Source organism: Setaria viridis, chromosome 8, assembly GCF_005286985.2.
Source record: "Setaria viridis chromosome 8, Setaria_viridis_v4.0, whole genome shotgun sequence".
NCBI lineage: Eukaryota > Viridiplantae > Streptophyta > Magnoliopsida > Poales > Poaceae > Setaria > Setaria viridis.
Window position 1 is genome coordinate 6,032,060 of NC_048270.2, and position 16,953 is coordinate 6,049,012.

At 51.2% G+C, this 16,953-nt stretch overlaps 3 protein-coding genes across 3 annotated transcripts; 2 read left to right on the forward strand and 1 right to left on the reverse strand.

The window, feature by feature from the left end:
- LOC117833433 (aldehyde dehydrogenase family 3 member H1) lies at window positions 1–4,203 on the forward strand. The gene is made up of 10 exons (XM_034712909.2): window positions 1–491; window positions 1,153–1,221; window positions 1,309–1,405; window positions 1,968–2,174; window positions 2,438–2,553; window positions 2,638–2,742; window positions 2,839–3,011; window positions 3,102–3,192; window positions 3,510–3,659; window positions 3,745–4,203. The coding sequence occupies exons 1-10, from the start codon at window positions 309–311 to the stop codon at window positions 3,988–3,990; spliced, it is 1,437 nt and encodes a 478-aa protein (XP_034568800.1). The 5' UTR covers window positions 1–308; the 3' UTR covers window positions 3,991–4,203.
- A 19-nt stretch (window positions 4,204–4,222) lies between these two features.
- Window positions 4,223–5,935, reverse strand: LOC117834235 (uncharacterized). The gene is made up of 3 exons (XM_034713858.2): window positions 5,158–5,935; window positions 4,404–4,449; window positions 4,223–4,289 (listed from the first exon to the last, which is right to left on the reverse strand). The coding sequence occupies exons 1-3, from the start codon at window positions 5,636–5,638 to the stop codon at window positions 4,223–4,225; spliced, it is 594 nt and encodes a 197-aa protein (XP_034569749.1). The 5' UTR covers window positions 5,639–5,935.
- A 4,357-nt stretch (window positions 5,936–10,292) lies between these two features.
- Window positions 10,293–13,243, forward strand: LOC117834236 (probable methyltransferase PMT26). The gene is made up of 2 exons (XM_034713859.2): window positions 10,293–12,640; window positions 12,721–13,243. The coding sequence occupies exons 1-2, from the start codon at window positions 10,293–10,295 to the stop codon at window positions 12,932–12,934; spliced, it is 2,562 nt and encodes an 853-aa protein (XP_034569750.2). The 3' UTR covers window positions 12,935–13,243.
- Window positions 13,244–16,953: the final 3,710 nt, after the last annotated feature.

Here is a 16,953-nt window from a genome sequence, read left to right on the forward strand (position 1 = left end):
AGTTAAAAAAATTCTCCTCCTCTCCCTCTCCTGATTATCTCCTCCATAACCACAAGAGATATTCCGCTCGGAGCTTTCAAACCAAACGGCCGCCCGGTCCAATCCAATCCGTTCCGCAGGTAGGGGCGAATCCGGCGACCTGCCTGACGTGTGCGTATATATAAAGCGCCGGCCCTCCGCCGCTGCGGTCGCTCCTACCGCCACCACCGGACCCTCTTCTCCCCGCTCGCCGCTAAGCTCTGCTGTCTCCGTTGCCGGGAAGAGAAGGAGGGGAGGAGAGAACCAGAGGCAGAGGAACGAAGGGGGGCATGGCGGCGGAGACGGTGCGGGACCTGCGGGCCAGCTTCGCGGCGGGGCGGACGCGCCCGGCGCAGTGGCGGGCGGCGCAGCTCAAGGGGATCGTCAAGATGATCGACGAGAAGGAGGCCGACATCACCGCCGCGCTCCACGACGACCTCGCCAAGCCGCACATGGAGTCATACCTCCACGAGGTAAGCACATAATCATATATTCACACAAACGGTTGGATTGCCCTCTGTTTCTTCGGTCCCGTCTTGGTTGGTTCCTCCGTGAGGATTTGAACGCTTCCTTATTCTTCTTCTTCCTCGTGGAGAGAAGATTATTGGGTTTTTTTCTGCGCACTACAGCTATACTCTGCTTCGCCCAGTTGGCGTTACGCACCTCCGCATGGATTAGAATTCGCAACCCAACAGCTGCTACTCATGGTCGCGCTCGAGTGGCGATGCGATTCCCCGCTCTCGTCTTGGATGGATTCGCTGACCGAGGCGGGGGGGGGGGGGGGGGGGTTGCATCTTGGTGCTCGTCGGTGGAGCACATACATCACCCACTGTGGCGTCGCTTCCACGAATTTCCTCCGTGTTCATTAGCTTCTTGGGTATACACGCGACTCGGTCCAATCCTGCATCGCTTGCAGTCTTTGTTAACAGCCACGAAAAAAATCTTTTTTTTTTCTTTACTGACAAACCATGTTCTTAAATTTGTACTGGTTGGTACTTACCTAGTATACTTTGCTAGTAGCCCAAAAAAAGAAAAGAGGTTTACGCCGAGCGATTGTTGTCGAGAGTCACATCAAGATTAATTTCATTCTGAACTGGTACGGATTAACTGCTAACCTATGTTTCCATGGCTCAGATATCGCTCGCGAAATCCTCGTGCAAGTTTGCGCTCAACGGGATCAAGAGTTGGATGAAGCCGGAAAAGGTACGTATTTTATTCATTCTCTGCAACTCCAGCTTCCAGAGATATGCTGCCTGTCACTGTTTCGCTGATCCGGGAATCCATGCCCAGGTACCTGCGGCCATAACTACATTCCCGTCCTCTGCGCAAATCGTCCCGGAGCCCCTCGGTGTGGTGCTCATCATCTCCGCATGGAACTACCCTTTCCGTGAGTTTTACTGCAACTATGGTTTCGAGCAATCGCATTATTACCAAAAGATATTTGCATTAATGGAACTTCCTGCAAAAAAGGTTTTTGGGATATGGTAGTTGTTAATCATTTTTTGTCACATCATGGGGTTGACAGATCGTATCCCATGAATTTCATATGCTCGAGGATTGGTTATGATATTGTGGAGATATTGGTATCTTTCCTTATCCACGAAGCAAGGTTCGCGCGCTGGTTTTTCCTTGCACGCACGTTTCAAGTCTTAATTGGCTTTTAGTCAACATCTCCACATTCATTCAGAGCTCATGTTTCAACGGAATGCCTCTAGAATCAAAAGGATATTGGACTGCTGTGCAGCAAGCCAACATACGATGACTTTCCCACTTAGTCTTGTTTGCTTGGATGCATCTCACCTATTAAAGTTACACTGAGTCAACAGTAGCGAAGTTTTTTATAATTTCATTCCTATATGGGTTATGAAGAAATTGTATTGCTGGAGACTCTGTTTCGTGACTGTTCAAAATTAAAGAAAGATCACTGATCACTGACTACTTCATTTTAGTGCTCTCTATTGACCCGGTCATTGGAGCAATCGCTGCTGGAAATGCTGTTGTCCTGAAGCCATCAGAAATAGCGCCAGCAACATCGGCTATGTTTGCAAAGCTGCTGCCTGAGTATGTTGATAGCACATGTATTAAAGTTGTGGAGGGAGGTGTTACGGAAACGACCGCACTCTTGGAACAAAGATGGGATAAGATCTTCTACACAGGTCAGGTTCTCAATACCTGTAAACTTAGTAACTGACAGATTCGTCTAATTTCTTTCAGATTGTGTGATGGAATAAAAATTATCCAACCTCTGTACCTAATGGTGCACGAGCAGTTCATTAGTACAATAGTAGTACATGGATTAGCTGTCACTCTGACATGCAAATAGAGATTCTTCTAATATTTTCAAGTCCAAAAGTCCTTGGTACTGAATTGAATGTTGTTCTTTAGACTCTAACATGTATACGGTTTGACGAAATTACAGGTAGCGGAACTGTAGGACGCATAGTGTTGGCAGCAGCCGCAAAGCATCTAACCCCAGTGGCTCTGGAGCTTGGTGGAAAATGCCCTGTTATTGTTGATTCTGATGTTGATCTTCACGTAATGCATCTCTTTGTAACCATCGTGTTCTTAGATAAAGTTATCATTGTTTTAGTTTTTACAAAATAGTTATTTTCCTTGTAGGTTGCTGTTAAGAGGATTGCTGTTGGCAAATGGGGATGTAACAGTGGCCAAGCATGCATCGCTCCAGATTACATCATAACAACGAAATCATTTGCACCAGAACTGGTATAGATCACCATGAGCATTGCAACCAATGAATTTATGGCAACAAAGCCAGAAATTAAACTTCCAATTGATGACCCATGAATAATTCTTTGGCAGGTTGACTCTTTGAAAAGAGTTCTGGAAAGGTTCTATGGGAAGGATCCTCTGGAATCAGGGGACTTGTCTCGTATTGTGAATTCTAAACATTTTCAGAGATTGACAGAATTGGTAGAAGAAAAGAAAGTAGCTGACAAGATTGTGTATGGCGGCCAGACTGACGAGAAGAAATTGTAAGGATTTTTTACTTTCACTTCTGCAGGTACGGTTAGGCTAGTGAAAGCTTTTCTAATTACCATTGACAATTGTTTCTTGTGTAACAGAAAAATTGCTCCCACAATATTGTTGGATGTTCCCCAGGATACAGCACTCATGACAGGGGAAATATTTGGCCCCTACCTTCCTATTGTGACGGTCAGTAATATTTCTCTGCCTTCATATAGCAGCTGTAAATCTGTAGTAATCTCCCGCTCGGGCACACCTGCTCCTCTTTTGGCAGATAACGTTGCCATCACCTGACTCATAGATCTAGGTGCTTAGAAGTTAGATCTAAAAAGGACAACAGAATGTCTCCTAGGTATATCAAATTTGCAAATGAAAGCTGTCTTAACTGAAAAAGTTGGTTTGAGGGGCAAAAGTTCGTGGCACATATTTCTACAACGTTTTTCATGTCATAGTCGTGCCCACTGGTCCAAATTGTGGTCTCATTCCGTCTGGAATTGTCTTTTCAGGTCGAAAAGATCGAAGAAAGCATCGACTATGTCAACTCCAAGACAAAGCCACTTGCGGCCTACCTCTTCACCAAGAACAAGAAGCTGCAGCAGGACTTCGTGGAGAACGTCCCTGCAGGAGGAATGCTCGTGAACGACGTCGCGCTGCATGTAACTAAGCCCTGCTTCACCAAAACTCTGAAAAATATAGTAGTCTTTGCCTTATCTAACCTGCTCCCGTCCCCCAACCCCGCAGCTCACGAACCCGTACCTCCCCTTCGGCGGCGTCGGCGACAGCGGGACGGGCTGCTACCACGGCAAGTTCAGCTTCGACTGCTTCAGCCACAAGAAGGCGGTCCTGATCCGCAGCTTCGGCGGCGAGGCGGCGGCGAGGTACCCGCCCTACACGCCGGAGAAGCAGAAGATCCTGAGGGGCCTGATCAACGGCAGCTTCATCGCCCTCATCCTGGCGCTCCTGGGGTTCCCCAGGGAGAGGCGCTAGACGATGACCGCCCCTCCCGGTTCAGTACAGGCTCTTGTTCGTGTTCGTCCGGTGCAGAGTATACAACCACCACGCTGTCGAATACACAGTTGTATAATGCTGTATATTGTCGCATTCGGATGTGCGTTATTGAATTGTACCTAAAAGAGCTACATGAATAAGCACGATCTGTCTGTTAATTCAGTGTGCAGAATGGATAGGATGTCTCTGGTATCTGTCTGATTTTTATTGTTCATAGGTGTACTGTTGTTAATTGGTTGATGAAGCTGAAGTGTCTGGATAATTCTGGAATCAATGGACTGGAGTGCACAAAACCAAATGTAAGAGCTCATGTGTTGAGGCCTCCAGGTGGTGGATGGATAGAGATTTGCGTGAGCACAGGGATGATCAGATGACCTGTGTGCCTGACTTACCTGCCGAAATTCAATGACGACTCAGCGTTTTGGCAGACGTATTTTACTGCGCGAAAAAAAAAGAATGATGCATTTTGAGTAACACTCGGCGTTTCTTCAGTGTATCGTTCAAGACGTTTAGTTTCCAGTGCCTCCACGACTATACGACTACAGTTATACAGATGAGCCTGATTCAACAGTTCTCCACGGATTTGAGTAATGCATGTGAGGCATCAGCAATGGGGAAAACCAAAAACACACTGAAGCGACGGGAAGAAACTGCAAAAGGCTAGACACACGTGTAGTGTGTCAAGGTCTTCTGTGATTCCTCCGAAGGTGGCACTGTATATAGGGGGTGTTTGGGAGGGGGGTGCTAAATTTTAGCACCCCCATTTTAGTCACTTTTAGCCTCTCCTCCTCCCAAACACTTAGACTAAAATGGAGGGGCTAAATTTTAGCCCCCCATAATCCATTAGCCCTCCAAGAGGTGCTAAAATTGACTAGAAGTGCTAAAAGTGGTCCCCCTCCTCCATTTTTCCACCGGTACCCTCCCCTCTCTCCTCCCCCACGCTCCTCTCTCTCCTCCGCGCCCGGCCTCTGTGGCCCGCGCCGCCCGCCCGCTGCGCCGCCGCCCGCGCCGCCCGCCCGCCGCCCGCCGCCCGCCCTCCGCCGCCCGCGCCGCCCGCCCGCCGCCCGCCGCCCGCCTCGCCGCCGCCCGGCCTCCGCCGCCCGCGCTGCCCGCCCGCCGCCCGCTGTGCCCCGCGCCCCGACCGGCCCCGCCACCGCTGCCGCTGCCGGATCGAATGTGCCATCCTCATCTGGTGCCCGGCCCCGGATCGAATGAGCTCGGTCTCCTCCTCCCCGAAGGTGGCCGCGGCGCGCGCCGCGCCCTCGGCGATGCCGGCGTCGGGCTCGTCGTCGACGGAGACCGGGATGGAGCCCCAGTCGGCGCCGTAGAGCACGGAGGTGGGGCGGACGTGGAGCAGCACGACGGCATCCCTGGGGCGGAGGTAGTTCTGGACGGCCCACTTGACGGCGAAGGCGGACTCGTCCGAGAGGTCCACCGTGATGCCGATGCGGCGGTGCGGGGAAGACGCCGCGGCGGAGGCCGCGGCCAGCGAGGAGAAGAAGAACCACGGTGAGGTGGGCTGGATCGCCGCCATCGCCTGCGCTGCAGACAGGTGCACCGGCGGCGGCCCGGACGGCGACCTGTCGTCGCCGGCGCCGGCAGTCGGGGAGGCCGGGTGGGTCGCCATCGCCGATTCGGCCAGAGGGTTGTTCCTCCTCTGGCCTACGAGATTCCTGCCAGCCGCGGCGGCTCGAACCGAATCGAATCAGGCGGCGTAGGCGGGAGAGCACAGCAGGGGCAAAAGGGACATTTTACAGAAGAGGTGCTAAACTTTAGCCCTCTTTCCAAACACCCAAGGTGCTAAACTTTAGCCCTTTCATTTGAGGGGGCTAAATTTTAGCCCAAGGCAAGGCTAAATTTTAGCACCCCTCTCCCAAACAGGACCATAATCAACCAAAGAATAGAGAAGCATTGCTGTCCGCGCTTGCCACGCGGTGCTCTTGGGGTCACGGGGATCGTTTATCCGCCGGCAAAATTACCGCTCCGTGGACGAGGTGGTACTAAACGGAGTTCGAACCGCCCGCCGCGTTGTGCGCCCGTGGTACATATATACTTGGGCCCGGGCGTGGTGTGCGATGCAAATCCTGGCCCAATGAACGGACCGGACTGGATGATGGACGGGATTTCGGGGTTCACGTCCATGGGCTACAAGATGGGCCTGCCTGTTCCATCAATCAGCCCAGTCAGTCAGCTTCAAAGGAGGGAGAACGTATTTTATCCGAACATAACCGGATTCAAGCATGAGTTCATCTGATCATTTCCCGTAAGAAAAACACGTTTTATCCTTCATGTATGAATGCATGGCTCATTCAGTTACACGCATCTTAGGGAATTATAGGTTGCATAGACCGGGATTTTTTTCTCTTTTTTAAAAAATAGACCGGGATATTTGTATGTCATCATTAGAAGAAAAAGATCTTGTAGCTGAAACCATCCATTGACTTTAGCCCACCCCTTTTTTCTTTAGAAACGAAGTTAAGGTAAGTCTAGATGGCCTGTCGAAACAGTTAGGCTAACGAGTGAGGTTCAAATCACACGGAGTGCATTTTTTATTTCCTCAAATCGAAAACCAAAAAAAAAAAAGAGCGAGACGCACAATTCGTCTGCCATGGCGGCCGAATTCGTAGAATTTTGTCATAATCTTGTTTGGGGGATTGCGCTCCGCGCCTGCCGCGCGTGCTGCGATCGAACGGCCGCAGTTTATCAGCCGGTACGTTCTGGATTTCGCTCGCGATGTGGCAACTAAACGAAACGGAACGGCTTATAATTTGCCGCGCGCCCCCTGCCGCGTACACTTGGGCCTAGCGCAATCGAGCTGTTCGGGCCGGCCAGTCTGTTACGTAACATGTGGTTCTCTCTCTCTTTTCTTCTGGAGCAGACACGGTTTTTGGGCTGGCGACTGTGGGCTTCCGGTCCAGTTTCTCTTCTAGTGGGCTGAAATTGAGGTCCATGGCAGGGGAGAGAAACCGACAGATTTTAAACACTGGCGGTTACTCACCATCACGGTGGACCCCGCGTGTCAGTTCACACATGATGGTCGCAGCTCTCGAAATCTCGAATAGCCACGGCCGCCAGCACAGGAGAGGCTAAATATTCTTGCACAAAATAGAGCATATCATATTTTCCTTGTGACAAGAGCCCAAAAACTTAAATTGAATGTCATTCTAACTGGATCATACATATATTTTCAAAGGGTCATAGCCTCATGTAGCTGCCTATAAATAAGATCACTAATTTATTTTTTAGTTAACAGAAGAAAATTCCAGCTTCAAACGCCTCTCGTGGAGAAGGAACCAGACCATGCTTATAAGTTGAATAAAAAAATATCCAACTCAATAACGGAAGTGTGCTGTTCTCTTTGTATTGTAAATTTCTTCTGGATTCTATGCTTTGCCTGAAGATAAAAAAAATACTCTTTACATAAATTTTATACGAGCTGAAGCAAATGCCTGAAGTTAGGAATAACTTCATTTTACATATGTTGATTGCATCATTATCATGGGCTCATTCAGTGTAGTTGGCGAAAACTCGTCTAAGAGTGTGTTCCATTCTGGGACAAGAAGAGATGGTATGGGATTGTCCCTGTTTTTAGGGATAGGATCATCCCACTTGAGTGTTTGGTTCATGTAATGGATGGTTCGATATTTTGTTTGATAGGAGGACTGGAAGAGGGACGGAATGGACACCGTCTTCATCCAGTTGGCCGCAAAGCACGCATGCCAATCGTAGAGCCCTAATGTTAGCTGCTCAATTGCTATTTTCATCCTCCTCATGCTCTGGAGGCGCAGGGCTGTTAGCATTGTTGAGCGTCGAGGCTGGTGAGAGGAGGAGCCGAACATGGCTAAGAGCCCAATGATAGTGAGAGCTTCAGGATCCAGGTGCCATGAGCTTCAGGATCGGAGGCGGCAGGTTGGCGACAAGCTCCAATCGCTGAGGTGGCATGAGCCTTGTGAGATCTTATACGCGGGAGGGACAAAGGCTATTGTATTCCACTCATCCCTCCAACCAAACCAAACACAATAAGAAATGGTAGTCTCACCCCATCCACCCTGATAATATGATAAAGTAAGGATTTTATTACACAGGAATATTATCCCTCCAACCAAACAACACGAAAAATAGAATCGTCTCACCCATCCACCCCTCATAATATGACGAAGTAAGAATTTTATTACATAGAAATACTATCCTTCCAACCAAACATCATGAAAAAAATAGAACGGTCTCATTCCATCTCAAGAACCTAACACACTCTGACCAGGAGAAGGATTCCCTCCTGTCACAAATGCTATACACTTTAATCAAAATCCGGATGATCTTTTGAAATATCTGACCTGCGTCTGTACAAACTTAAAAAGCTTTGGAAAGTTAATTTGGCCCACCAAAAAAATTAGTCTTATCTGCAACTCGTATATATTATCGACATGCATGATGCTGAGTGGCCGGCGCACACGTTACGTACAAATGATAAATGGAAATGGAAAACAGCTAGCCAGAGAAAGTGTAACATAAAAAAAAAAGATGCTGCGGTTGGTACGTTGTCGCCTATCAGCTGGAGAAACTACAGCTGAACTGACGATCTGGGATTAACGTTTCCTGCTGAATTAGCCTCCAAACCGCGCGCGTACGTTAGCGTGGACCTGGGCCAGCCCAGTAATTAACTGGGCGTTCCTCCTGGGCGTAGGGCTAGGCCCAGCGGAAATGCGGAATTGAGCGGACTCTGGAGCTCGCTCGACAGGGAGGGGAAAAGCAACGGGTCGGTCGTCGTCTTCTCCCGGTGCCATGCATGGAGTGTCCCTGTCTGCATGGCGCACCAAAGCCGGGGAGTGGCCTGCATGGCGGCGGTGTACGAGAGTTCAGCAATGTGGCAGTGGCCGCGAAGCAGCAAACATGCACAATCATCCGGCGTGTTTTTGCTAATATACTGGTCTCCTTTTGTTATCTGTTTTATTTTATTTTATTGGAATTGGATGTTTGAGATCCTTTCTTCAAATGGGAAGGTGAGGGAGGAAATTTTCCTCCTTGGAAACGAGGTGGCAATGGAATTATTTTTATGGGAAGGTGGGAGTGAAAAGGGATCGAGTTTTCCCACTTGTTCGGTTTGAACGGTATTGAGAGGATAAAAGTCAAAATCCCCCTCAATTCCTTTAGAAAGGGGATTAACCGAACAAGCCTACAAAACGGGAAGGTGAAGAAAAATCGTTTTTTTTTACGGGGAGAAGGGAGCGGAACAGGTATGGATACGTTCTTCCGGACATGATCATGGGAACAAAAGAGAAAAACATGACAAGCACGCTGGAGGCGAGAAGATGGGGGTGATGGTGACAAAGCTGAATCGTGACGGTGCGTCCTTTTCGTCTTGGTGGCTCCGTTGCTCTAGAAGATTATACACTCGGAATTCGGATGATCTTTTGAAACTCTGTTCCACTGTTTGCAGACCTTTCAAAACTTTGGTGCACCATTTCCAATGTATGAGACACATTTGCGTAAAAATTATCGGAATGGAAAATAGCTAGAAAAGGTAAAGAAGCCACAAAAAAAAGGCTAAAGCACACGTGTAGTGTGCCAATCTTCAATCTCCTCGACAACCTAAATCAATTCAAATAGAATGGATGATTGCTGACCGCACGTACCACGCGGTGCTCCAGTACCTACGGTGTCGCTTATTAGCTAGAGAAACTACATCTCAACCGCCGATGTGGGATTATCGTTCACGCTGAATTAGCATCGAAATCGTCTAACGTCCGGCGTCTACCTGGGCCGGCCTAGTAGTTACTGCGCTGGGCCCAGTGTAAGCTAGGAGGGGCTTGGGGAGGCTTTGGGCGACGGAAGCAACAGCGAGCGCAACGGGTTGGTCATCTTCTTCTCCGGTGGTGTGTGTCGTCTCTGCATGGCGCACCAAAGCCGGGGAGTGTTGACCCCGCCTGTCTCTCACTCCCCTCCCCGCTTTACGCTCTCTTCCCTCCGTCCAAACTTGCCACCCCCGCTGCGCCCTTAAGAAACGCCCATGCACACTCCCCTCCCCTCCCTTCTGAAGAATTCTCCAGAATCATGGAAGAACAGAGACCATCAGCGCGTGCTTGAATGGATGGATGCTTGTTATTGGTGGGAGAGATCGATCGAAATCAAGGACGTGAATTGCTGAGAGAGGTAACAGTCGAGTCGATGCCCGTGAATTGCTCGAAGCGATCCTGGATTTTTCAATTTGGTTCTCGAATTGATAAATTTCACTGCAGAAGGGAACATTTGATTTTGCATGAGGTGATCGGGAGAGATCAGGAATGGCCCTGTTCGACCGGAACCAGCGGCAGCGGTCGTCGTTCTGCTCGACGGCGACCTTCTTCGTCGCGTTCGTGGCGCTATGCCTCCTCGGCCTGTGGATGGTGTCCTCGCCGGAGACGGTCCCGGGGGCCATCTCGCTGTCCTCGGCCGAGAAGGCCGCCGTCAAGGCCGACGCCAAGGAGGAGGACAGCTCCATCGACGCCACCAACACCGTCAAGCAGGACAGCGCCAACGTCGTCGCCGAGACGACCGCGGCCGCCGAAGCCTCCGAGGAGGATCCCGCGAAGCCCGCTGCTGAGGACGCCAAGGGCGACGGCGACAAGGCGGCGGCGTCCAAAGACCAGACGTTCGACGACGAGAACGGCAGGACGGAGGGCGGGGAGCTCGTGAAGCCGGGGAACGGAGGCGAGACGGACGCCGCCGCGGCGCAGGGGAAGGGCGCCGCCGAGGAGGCATCGGCGGAGACCGACGGTAAGGACGCGGGCGGCATGGACCAGGCGTCCACCGACGCCAAGGACCAGAGCGCCGAGCAGGCGTCGACGGACACCAAGGAGAGCGCCGAGCAGGCGGCGGCCGCCGTGGCCGGCCGCGGCACGCCCAAGAACCTGACGTTCGACGACGAGAACGGGAAGATGGACGGCGTCGACCTGGTGAAGGACGACGGCAACAAGACGCGCATCTCGGAGGAGAGCGCCAAGGTCGAAGGAGCCGCGCTGACGGTGAAGCCACTGGCCAAAGCGGCGGCGGCGACCACCGACACCGACACCACCAGCACGGCGGAGGCCCTGCCGAACGTCCAGGCGGAGCTGTTGACGGAGCGCGCGGCGCAGAACGGGTCGTTCACAACGCAGGCGGCGGAGTCCACCGAGGAGAAGAAGAAGCGCGCCGGCGCCGAGAAGAAGGCCAAGGGGAATAAGAAGAAGAAGGCGCCGGGCGGAGGCGCGGCGACGCCGGCAGGGAAGTGGAAGCTGTGCAACTCGAGCGCCGGCGCCGACTACATTCCGTGCCTGGACAACGAGGCCGCGATCAAGAAGCTCAAGACGGACAAGCACTACGAGCACCGTGAGCGGCATTGCCCCGCCGAGCCGCCGACGTGCCTGGTCCCGGCGCCGCCGGCGTACCGCGACCCAATCCGGTGGCCGCACAGCCGCGACAAGATCTGGTACCACAACGTGCCGCACACGGCGCTGGCCGAGTACAAGGGGCACCAGAACTGGGTGAAGGTCTCCGGCGAGCACCTAACGTTCCCCGGCGGCGGCACGCAGTTCAAGCACGGCGCGCTCCGGTACATCGACCTGATCCAGGCCGCGGCGGCGCCGGAGGGGGCGGTGGCGTGGGGCCGGCGCAGCCGCGTGGTGCTGGACGTCGGCTGCGGCGTGGCAAGCTTCGGCGGGTACCTGTTCGACCGCGACGTGCTGACCATGTCGCTGGCGCCCAAGGACGAGCACGAGGCGCAGGTGCAGTTCGCGCTGGAGCGCGGGATCCCGGCGATCTCCGCCGTGATGGGCACCCGGCGGCTTCCGTTCCCCGGCGGCGTCTTCGACGTCGTGCACTGCGCACGGTGCCGCGTGCCGTGGCACATCGACGGCGGCATGCTCCTCCTCGAGCTCAACCGCCTGCTCCGCCCCGGCGGCGTCTTCGTCTGGTCCGCCACGCCGGTCTACCAGAAGCTACCCGACGACGTCGAGATCTGGGACGAGATGGCGAAGCTGACCAAGGCCATGTGCTGGGAGATGGTGGCGAAGACGAAGCACACCGTCGTCGACGACCAGGTCGGCGTCGCCATCTTCCGGAAGCCGGAGAGAAACGGCTGCTACGAGAAGAGGCCGGAGAAGGCGCCGCCGCTGTGCGAGCCCTCCGACGACCCCAACGCGGCGTGGAACATCAAGCTGCGGGCGTGCATGCACCGCGTGCCGGAGGACCCGTCGGAGCGGGGAGCACGGTGGCCGGAGCCGTGGCCGGAGAGGCTGGGGAAGGCGCCGTACTGGCTGGACGGCAGCCAGACGGGCGTGTACGGGAAGCCGGCGCCGGAGGACTTCGCGGCGGACCTGGAGCACTGGAGGAAGGTGGTGCGGAGCTCGTACCTCGCCGGCATGGGCATCGACTGGAAGACGATCCGGAACGTGATGGACATGAGGGCCGTCTACGGCGGGCTCGCCGCCGCGCTACGGGAGATGGAGGTGTGGGTGATGAACGTGGTGACCATCGACTCGCCGGACACGCTGCCGGTAATCTACGAGCGCGGGCTGTTCGGGATCTACCACGACTGGTGCGAGTCCTTCAGCACCTACCCGAGGTCCTACGACCTCCTCCATGCCGACCACCTCTTCTCCAAGCTCAAGCCCAGGTACTCCTACCTCCGATCCAATCTTTTCAAGGACATGCTGGGCACGACAACTCTTTTAATTGTCTGGTTCGCATTTGCAGGTGCAAGGTGTTGCCGGTGGTCGTGGAGGTGGACAGGATCCTGAGGCCGAATGGCAAGTTCATCGTGCGGGACGACAAGGAGACGGTGGACGAGATCCAGAGCGCGGTGAGGTCGTTGCAGTGGGAGGTCAGGATGACAGTGTCCAAGAACAAGGAGGCGATGCTGTGTGCGAGGAAGACGACGTGGCGGCCCACGGAGGTCGAGAGCAGATGATCGACCTATGTAGCTGTAGCAGTCGTACTGTCAGAGATTGTAGAGGGTGATCTACGTCCTACACACTTGGTGCTGCAGCATTTGCGTTAACTAAGTGAGCTAGATGCTGGGGATTATTGTAGGTTTTTTATTATTGTTTTTGGGTGCTTTTTATGGACGTTTTAGGGGTTACAGAACTCGCCTTTAGTCCCGGTTGGTAGAGAGCAAATCTCCCAAAAAATCCATCCGGGATAAACCAATCGAGACAAAAGGGGAGTCTTTAGTCCCAGGTCTTTCAACCGGGAGTAAAGACACCCTTTAGTCCCGGTTGGTTAAAGGGCCTGCCACGCCAAGCGCGGGACAGGACCCTTTACTCCTGGTTGGGTTTTCCAACCGGGACCAAAGTCCTCCATGAAATTTCAGACGCGCGCCATGCAGGCGCCTGTAATTTTATGCATCACGTACGTACCCGGCCCTTTTGTTAACCTTTAGTAGTTGAGACTTATTTTATAATGAAATCAAACTAGTATTTAAATGAATAAAACTAATAGTTATACAATTACTATATATACAATTCTTAGTATATATACAATTCTTAGCATACTATATAAATCTTAGCGTATTATATATACAAATCAAACTATATATCTACAATCTTCCCATCAAAGTGTTGCTCGGAGCGTCTAAAGTTCGTCCATCGTAATAAAATTCTCCTTGTGGTTTTACCACCTCGTCCATCAGGAATCCAATGAGACCTTCACATATTGCCGCTACTCTTTCCTTCTTCAAGAGTCCATGTTGAATATTTAACATCTATAGTTTGGAAATATGTGAATGTTACATGAACAATTAAATATAAGGAGCTAGAAAATAATTAACTATTAATAATTTTATTTTACGTACTTTAAAGTTGTGCGGCGTCATCTTTAGTGCCTTGGGTTCCACAAAACTGTGCATGTGCTCACAGATGTAGTAGCCACATAGATTATTCCCGGGTTCCTGTCTTAAGCACTTCAGTAGGAAAAAAATAAGTTATGAAATACTATTCGTGTTATAGAATGTACAAAATGTGCAGACTTCATACATACCGAGAAGTCTATGTTCCATGTAAGTTTTTCTTTGAATGGACCTTTGCGTGTCCTGATGAATTGTCTCCATGCGTTGCGGATTAAAATAATGAATGATATAGTATTAGGTGAAAATTTAGGAAACAAACTTTTGCATAGAGATAAAGGTCCAGAATTATTACAAGCCTAGTATGTCTTGCATGTCTCGGAACTCCACCGGATCTTTCCTCAATGAATCAAAGACAATGATGTGGCTTCTTTCAGACTCAATTATAATGAGGATCCAGTGAAACTGCTTACATAAATGTTCATATATATTAGAGCTAACTAACATTAATCAGGTAAGGAAATAGAAAATGAAAGTAGATGTTATACACACACTTACTTGAAGTTGTATGGAAGTAGTATGAAATTCTTGAATTTTTGTTTGTCTAGGAAATTGTATACTTCCACCAAGGTTTTGTTTGGCATGACCTGTATCTATTTTTGGTTAACTATGGATGGATCCATGAAGCCAATATGGAGGTACGCTTCTCGTTAGCATGTTTGAATTAGCATCCTACATAAAATGGAAGACGAAGTTAGTACGGTGACGCATGCAAAAAAATAATGATATGAGCCAAAATTTACATGTAGATAAACGGACACTTAAAAAACCCATGCGCTGATCAGAGAGACGTCCAGGGCATCATGATGGTACATTTCGTATATATCCTTGAATTCTAGCCATAGGACTTTCTTGCCTTTGCCGTAAAAATCTATCGGTTTTACCTTAAGGCTGAACATCTCCCTCGAGTCGGCGGACACCTTCATGTACCATTGATGGAATTCGTACATCTTTATTGATAGCTTCCGTACCAACTCAGGCCTTGCCAGAGACTTGCCTAGCTCAAAGGTCCATCTCGGTTCAACTGGTGGTGCAGCTGGTAGCTCAACTTGCCCTAGACATTCATCAACTCCCATACCTGTTTCTTCCATGAATTACAATACTTGTGCTTGTTGATCCAAGGGCATTGCTACTATCTTTTCAACATTTTTTTCTGGTAGATGCCCGAGGTTGGGGACAACACCACTGGAAGATGACTTTCCTTTCCTTTTTTCCCTTCTTATCAGCCTTCACTAATGCCCGTTCGTAGTTCGATAGTAGTGGTATCCTCTTCTTGGCTTCTTCTTCCATCCTGATAAAAAAATTTAAGTTTCTTTGATTTACCGGTGGTGGCTCCATCTCCCTTGCTTTTTTTTTTCTTCGGCCTGTTTCTTGAACCACTCCCTAGCCTCTGCTTGGATTTTGGCCCACTGTTCCGCATGAGTCATTGCCTCCCAGCGTTCCTCATGAGTCACTTCAGCTCCTTTCTTTTCTTCTTTCATAGTCTTGGCTTGGGAGGTGGTGGTCGTGACTTCTTAAGTGGTGCTGCAGGTTCCTTCCTTGGGGCTGCTCTTAGTCCCGGTGACGGTGATCAGGGAGGGGTGTTAATATTGTCGTTGTCGCTCCCACCACCAGGATGTGGTGGAGATGGAGACCTTGATTGAGCAGGAAGCGACGGTCCTGGAGCAGGTTGTGCTGGAGATGACGGTCTTGAGTTTTGAGGAGATGGTCGCTGCTGGGGATCTGCGGGGAGCGATCTTGAGCACTAAGGAGGTGCTTCTATGCCGGGGATGATGATGTAACGTTTGCGCCATAGAATGATCCCGTGAAGCGCATCTCCTACCGTCCTTTCCCTGACGCCTCCCAGGAGGTCGAGCTCTAGGTCTTCATATTGGCTATCAACGATCTGCTCTAGGCTGACGCTGGTGTAGCCAGGTGGAATCTCCATGCCATGGCTTGTCTGCCCTGCCAGGATTGGTAAGGTACTTCCGTACGCCACCTGTACATATAGCAGAAGTAAACAAGTTATTAAACTCTGATCCCGAGGCATGGATCAATTGAGAAGTTATTAAATGCAGTTACAACCGAGACTGAAGGGGAGCCTTTAGTCCCAGTTGCAAATACCAACCGGGAGTAAAGCTCTGCTCCATTCCAGCCTACCGTGGTGCGCTCCTTTTTGTCCTGGGCTAACTTTAAATTGGGACAAAAGGGGGCGCATGGAAGGTCAGTTCTCTACTAGTGTGTACCTACCTTCGACATGGGACTTGAGAGTACGTACATACATATATAAATATATTTTGCGGAGGATGGTAATTGTTTGCAAATTGGTGTTTTCATGGTCCATACCACTGCACATGATTTCCTCATACATAGTAGAGAATAGGTAGCCGCGACAGTGACGGTCGCCTGGAGGGATCGCCGCTTGCCTTTGTAGACAAAGTAGTCGATGAAAGCACGGTTACCGGAAGCCATCTTGAACAGCACGATGTCGCGATGCGTGGCCATGACGTCCAGGGATGACTCTGGCGAGCTTGGCCCTTCTGGCAATTCAAGGGCGAGGATGGAAGTGCCCGACGGTTCCACGAGCTCTAGAGAGACGGAGATCACCTTGCCCTTGGAGGTGTGGGAGGTTGATGAGGTGGTGCCATTGTCATTCGAATTGTCCCGCCGAGCACCAGCTTGGCCGAGGATCACCCAGCTGGGATGGGAGGCCGGCGAAGCCGTGGACAACAAGGTGGACCATCGTTTACAGCGACAGCGGTGGTGGGCGGGCACATCTGCCTTGGTAGTAGAGGACAGCATGTCGGTGGGATCGGAGGCGGATTTGCCGGCTGATGAGCCCTCGGACGATCGCCTGCGCTGCTTGCGTACGGGCAACGGAGCCTCCGTCTCCGTGGTTGAGATGAGCATGGCGGCGGCAAGGGTTTGTTTTGTGGCATCGGAGAAAATTCAGAGCTTCTTGGGTCTGGCAGAGGACTTAGGTCCTGAACTTTGGGGAGGTTCAATCTGAATTGTATACATACATAGAAATAAAAAGTTTCCAAAAAAAATAAAGAAAGTGCCCGCTCCGGGCCCACGCCCACGCCGCTCGTGCCTCCCGCGTGCCG

Excerpts from the sequence above, each read along its gene's own strand:
- LOC117834236 (XM_034713859.2), top strand. The coding sequence starts at position 10,293 with ATGGCCCTGTTCGACCGGAACCAGCGGCAGCGGTCGTCGTTCTGCTCG. Across the intron at positions 12,641-12,720 it reads TTCTCCAAGCTCAAGCCCAG|GTGCAAGGTGTTGCCGGTGG; the intron begins GTACTCCTACCT and ends TCGCATTTGCAG.
- LOC117833433 (XM_034712909.2), top strand. The coding sequence starts at position 309 with ATGGCGGCGGAGACGGTGCGGGACCTGCGGGCCAGCTTCGCGGCGGGG. Across the intron at positions 3,012-3,101 it reads CAGACTGACGAGAAGAAATT|AAAAATTGCTCCCACAATAT; the intron begins GTAAGGATTTTT and ends CTTGTGTAACAG. Across the intron at positions 3,660-3,744 it reads TGAACGACGTCGCGCTGCAT|CTCACGAACCCGTACCTCCC; the intron begins GTAACTAAGCCC and ends CCAACCCCGCAG.
- LOC117834235 (XM_034713858.2), bottom strand. The coding sequence starts at position 5,638 with ATGGCGACCCACCCGGCCTCCCCGACTGCCGGCGCCGGCGACGACAGG. Across the intron at positions 4,450-5,157 it reads GCAGCGGCAGCGGTGGCGGG|TAAAATACGTCTGCCAAAAC; the intron begins GCCGGTCGGGGC and ends TTTTTCGCGCAG. Across the intron at positions 4,290-4,403 it reads TCGTCATTGAATTTCGGCAG|TCCATTGATTCCAGAATTAT; the intron begins GTAAGTCAGGCA and ends TGTGCACTCCAG.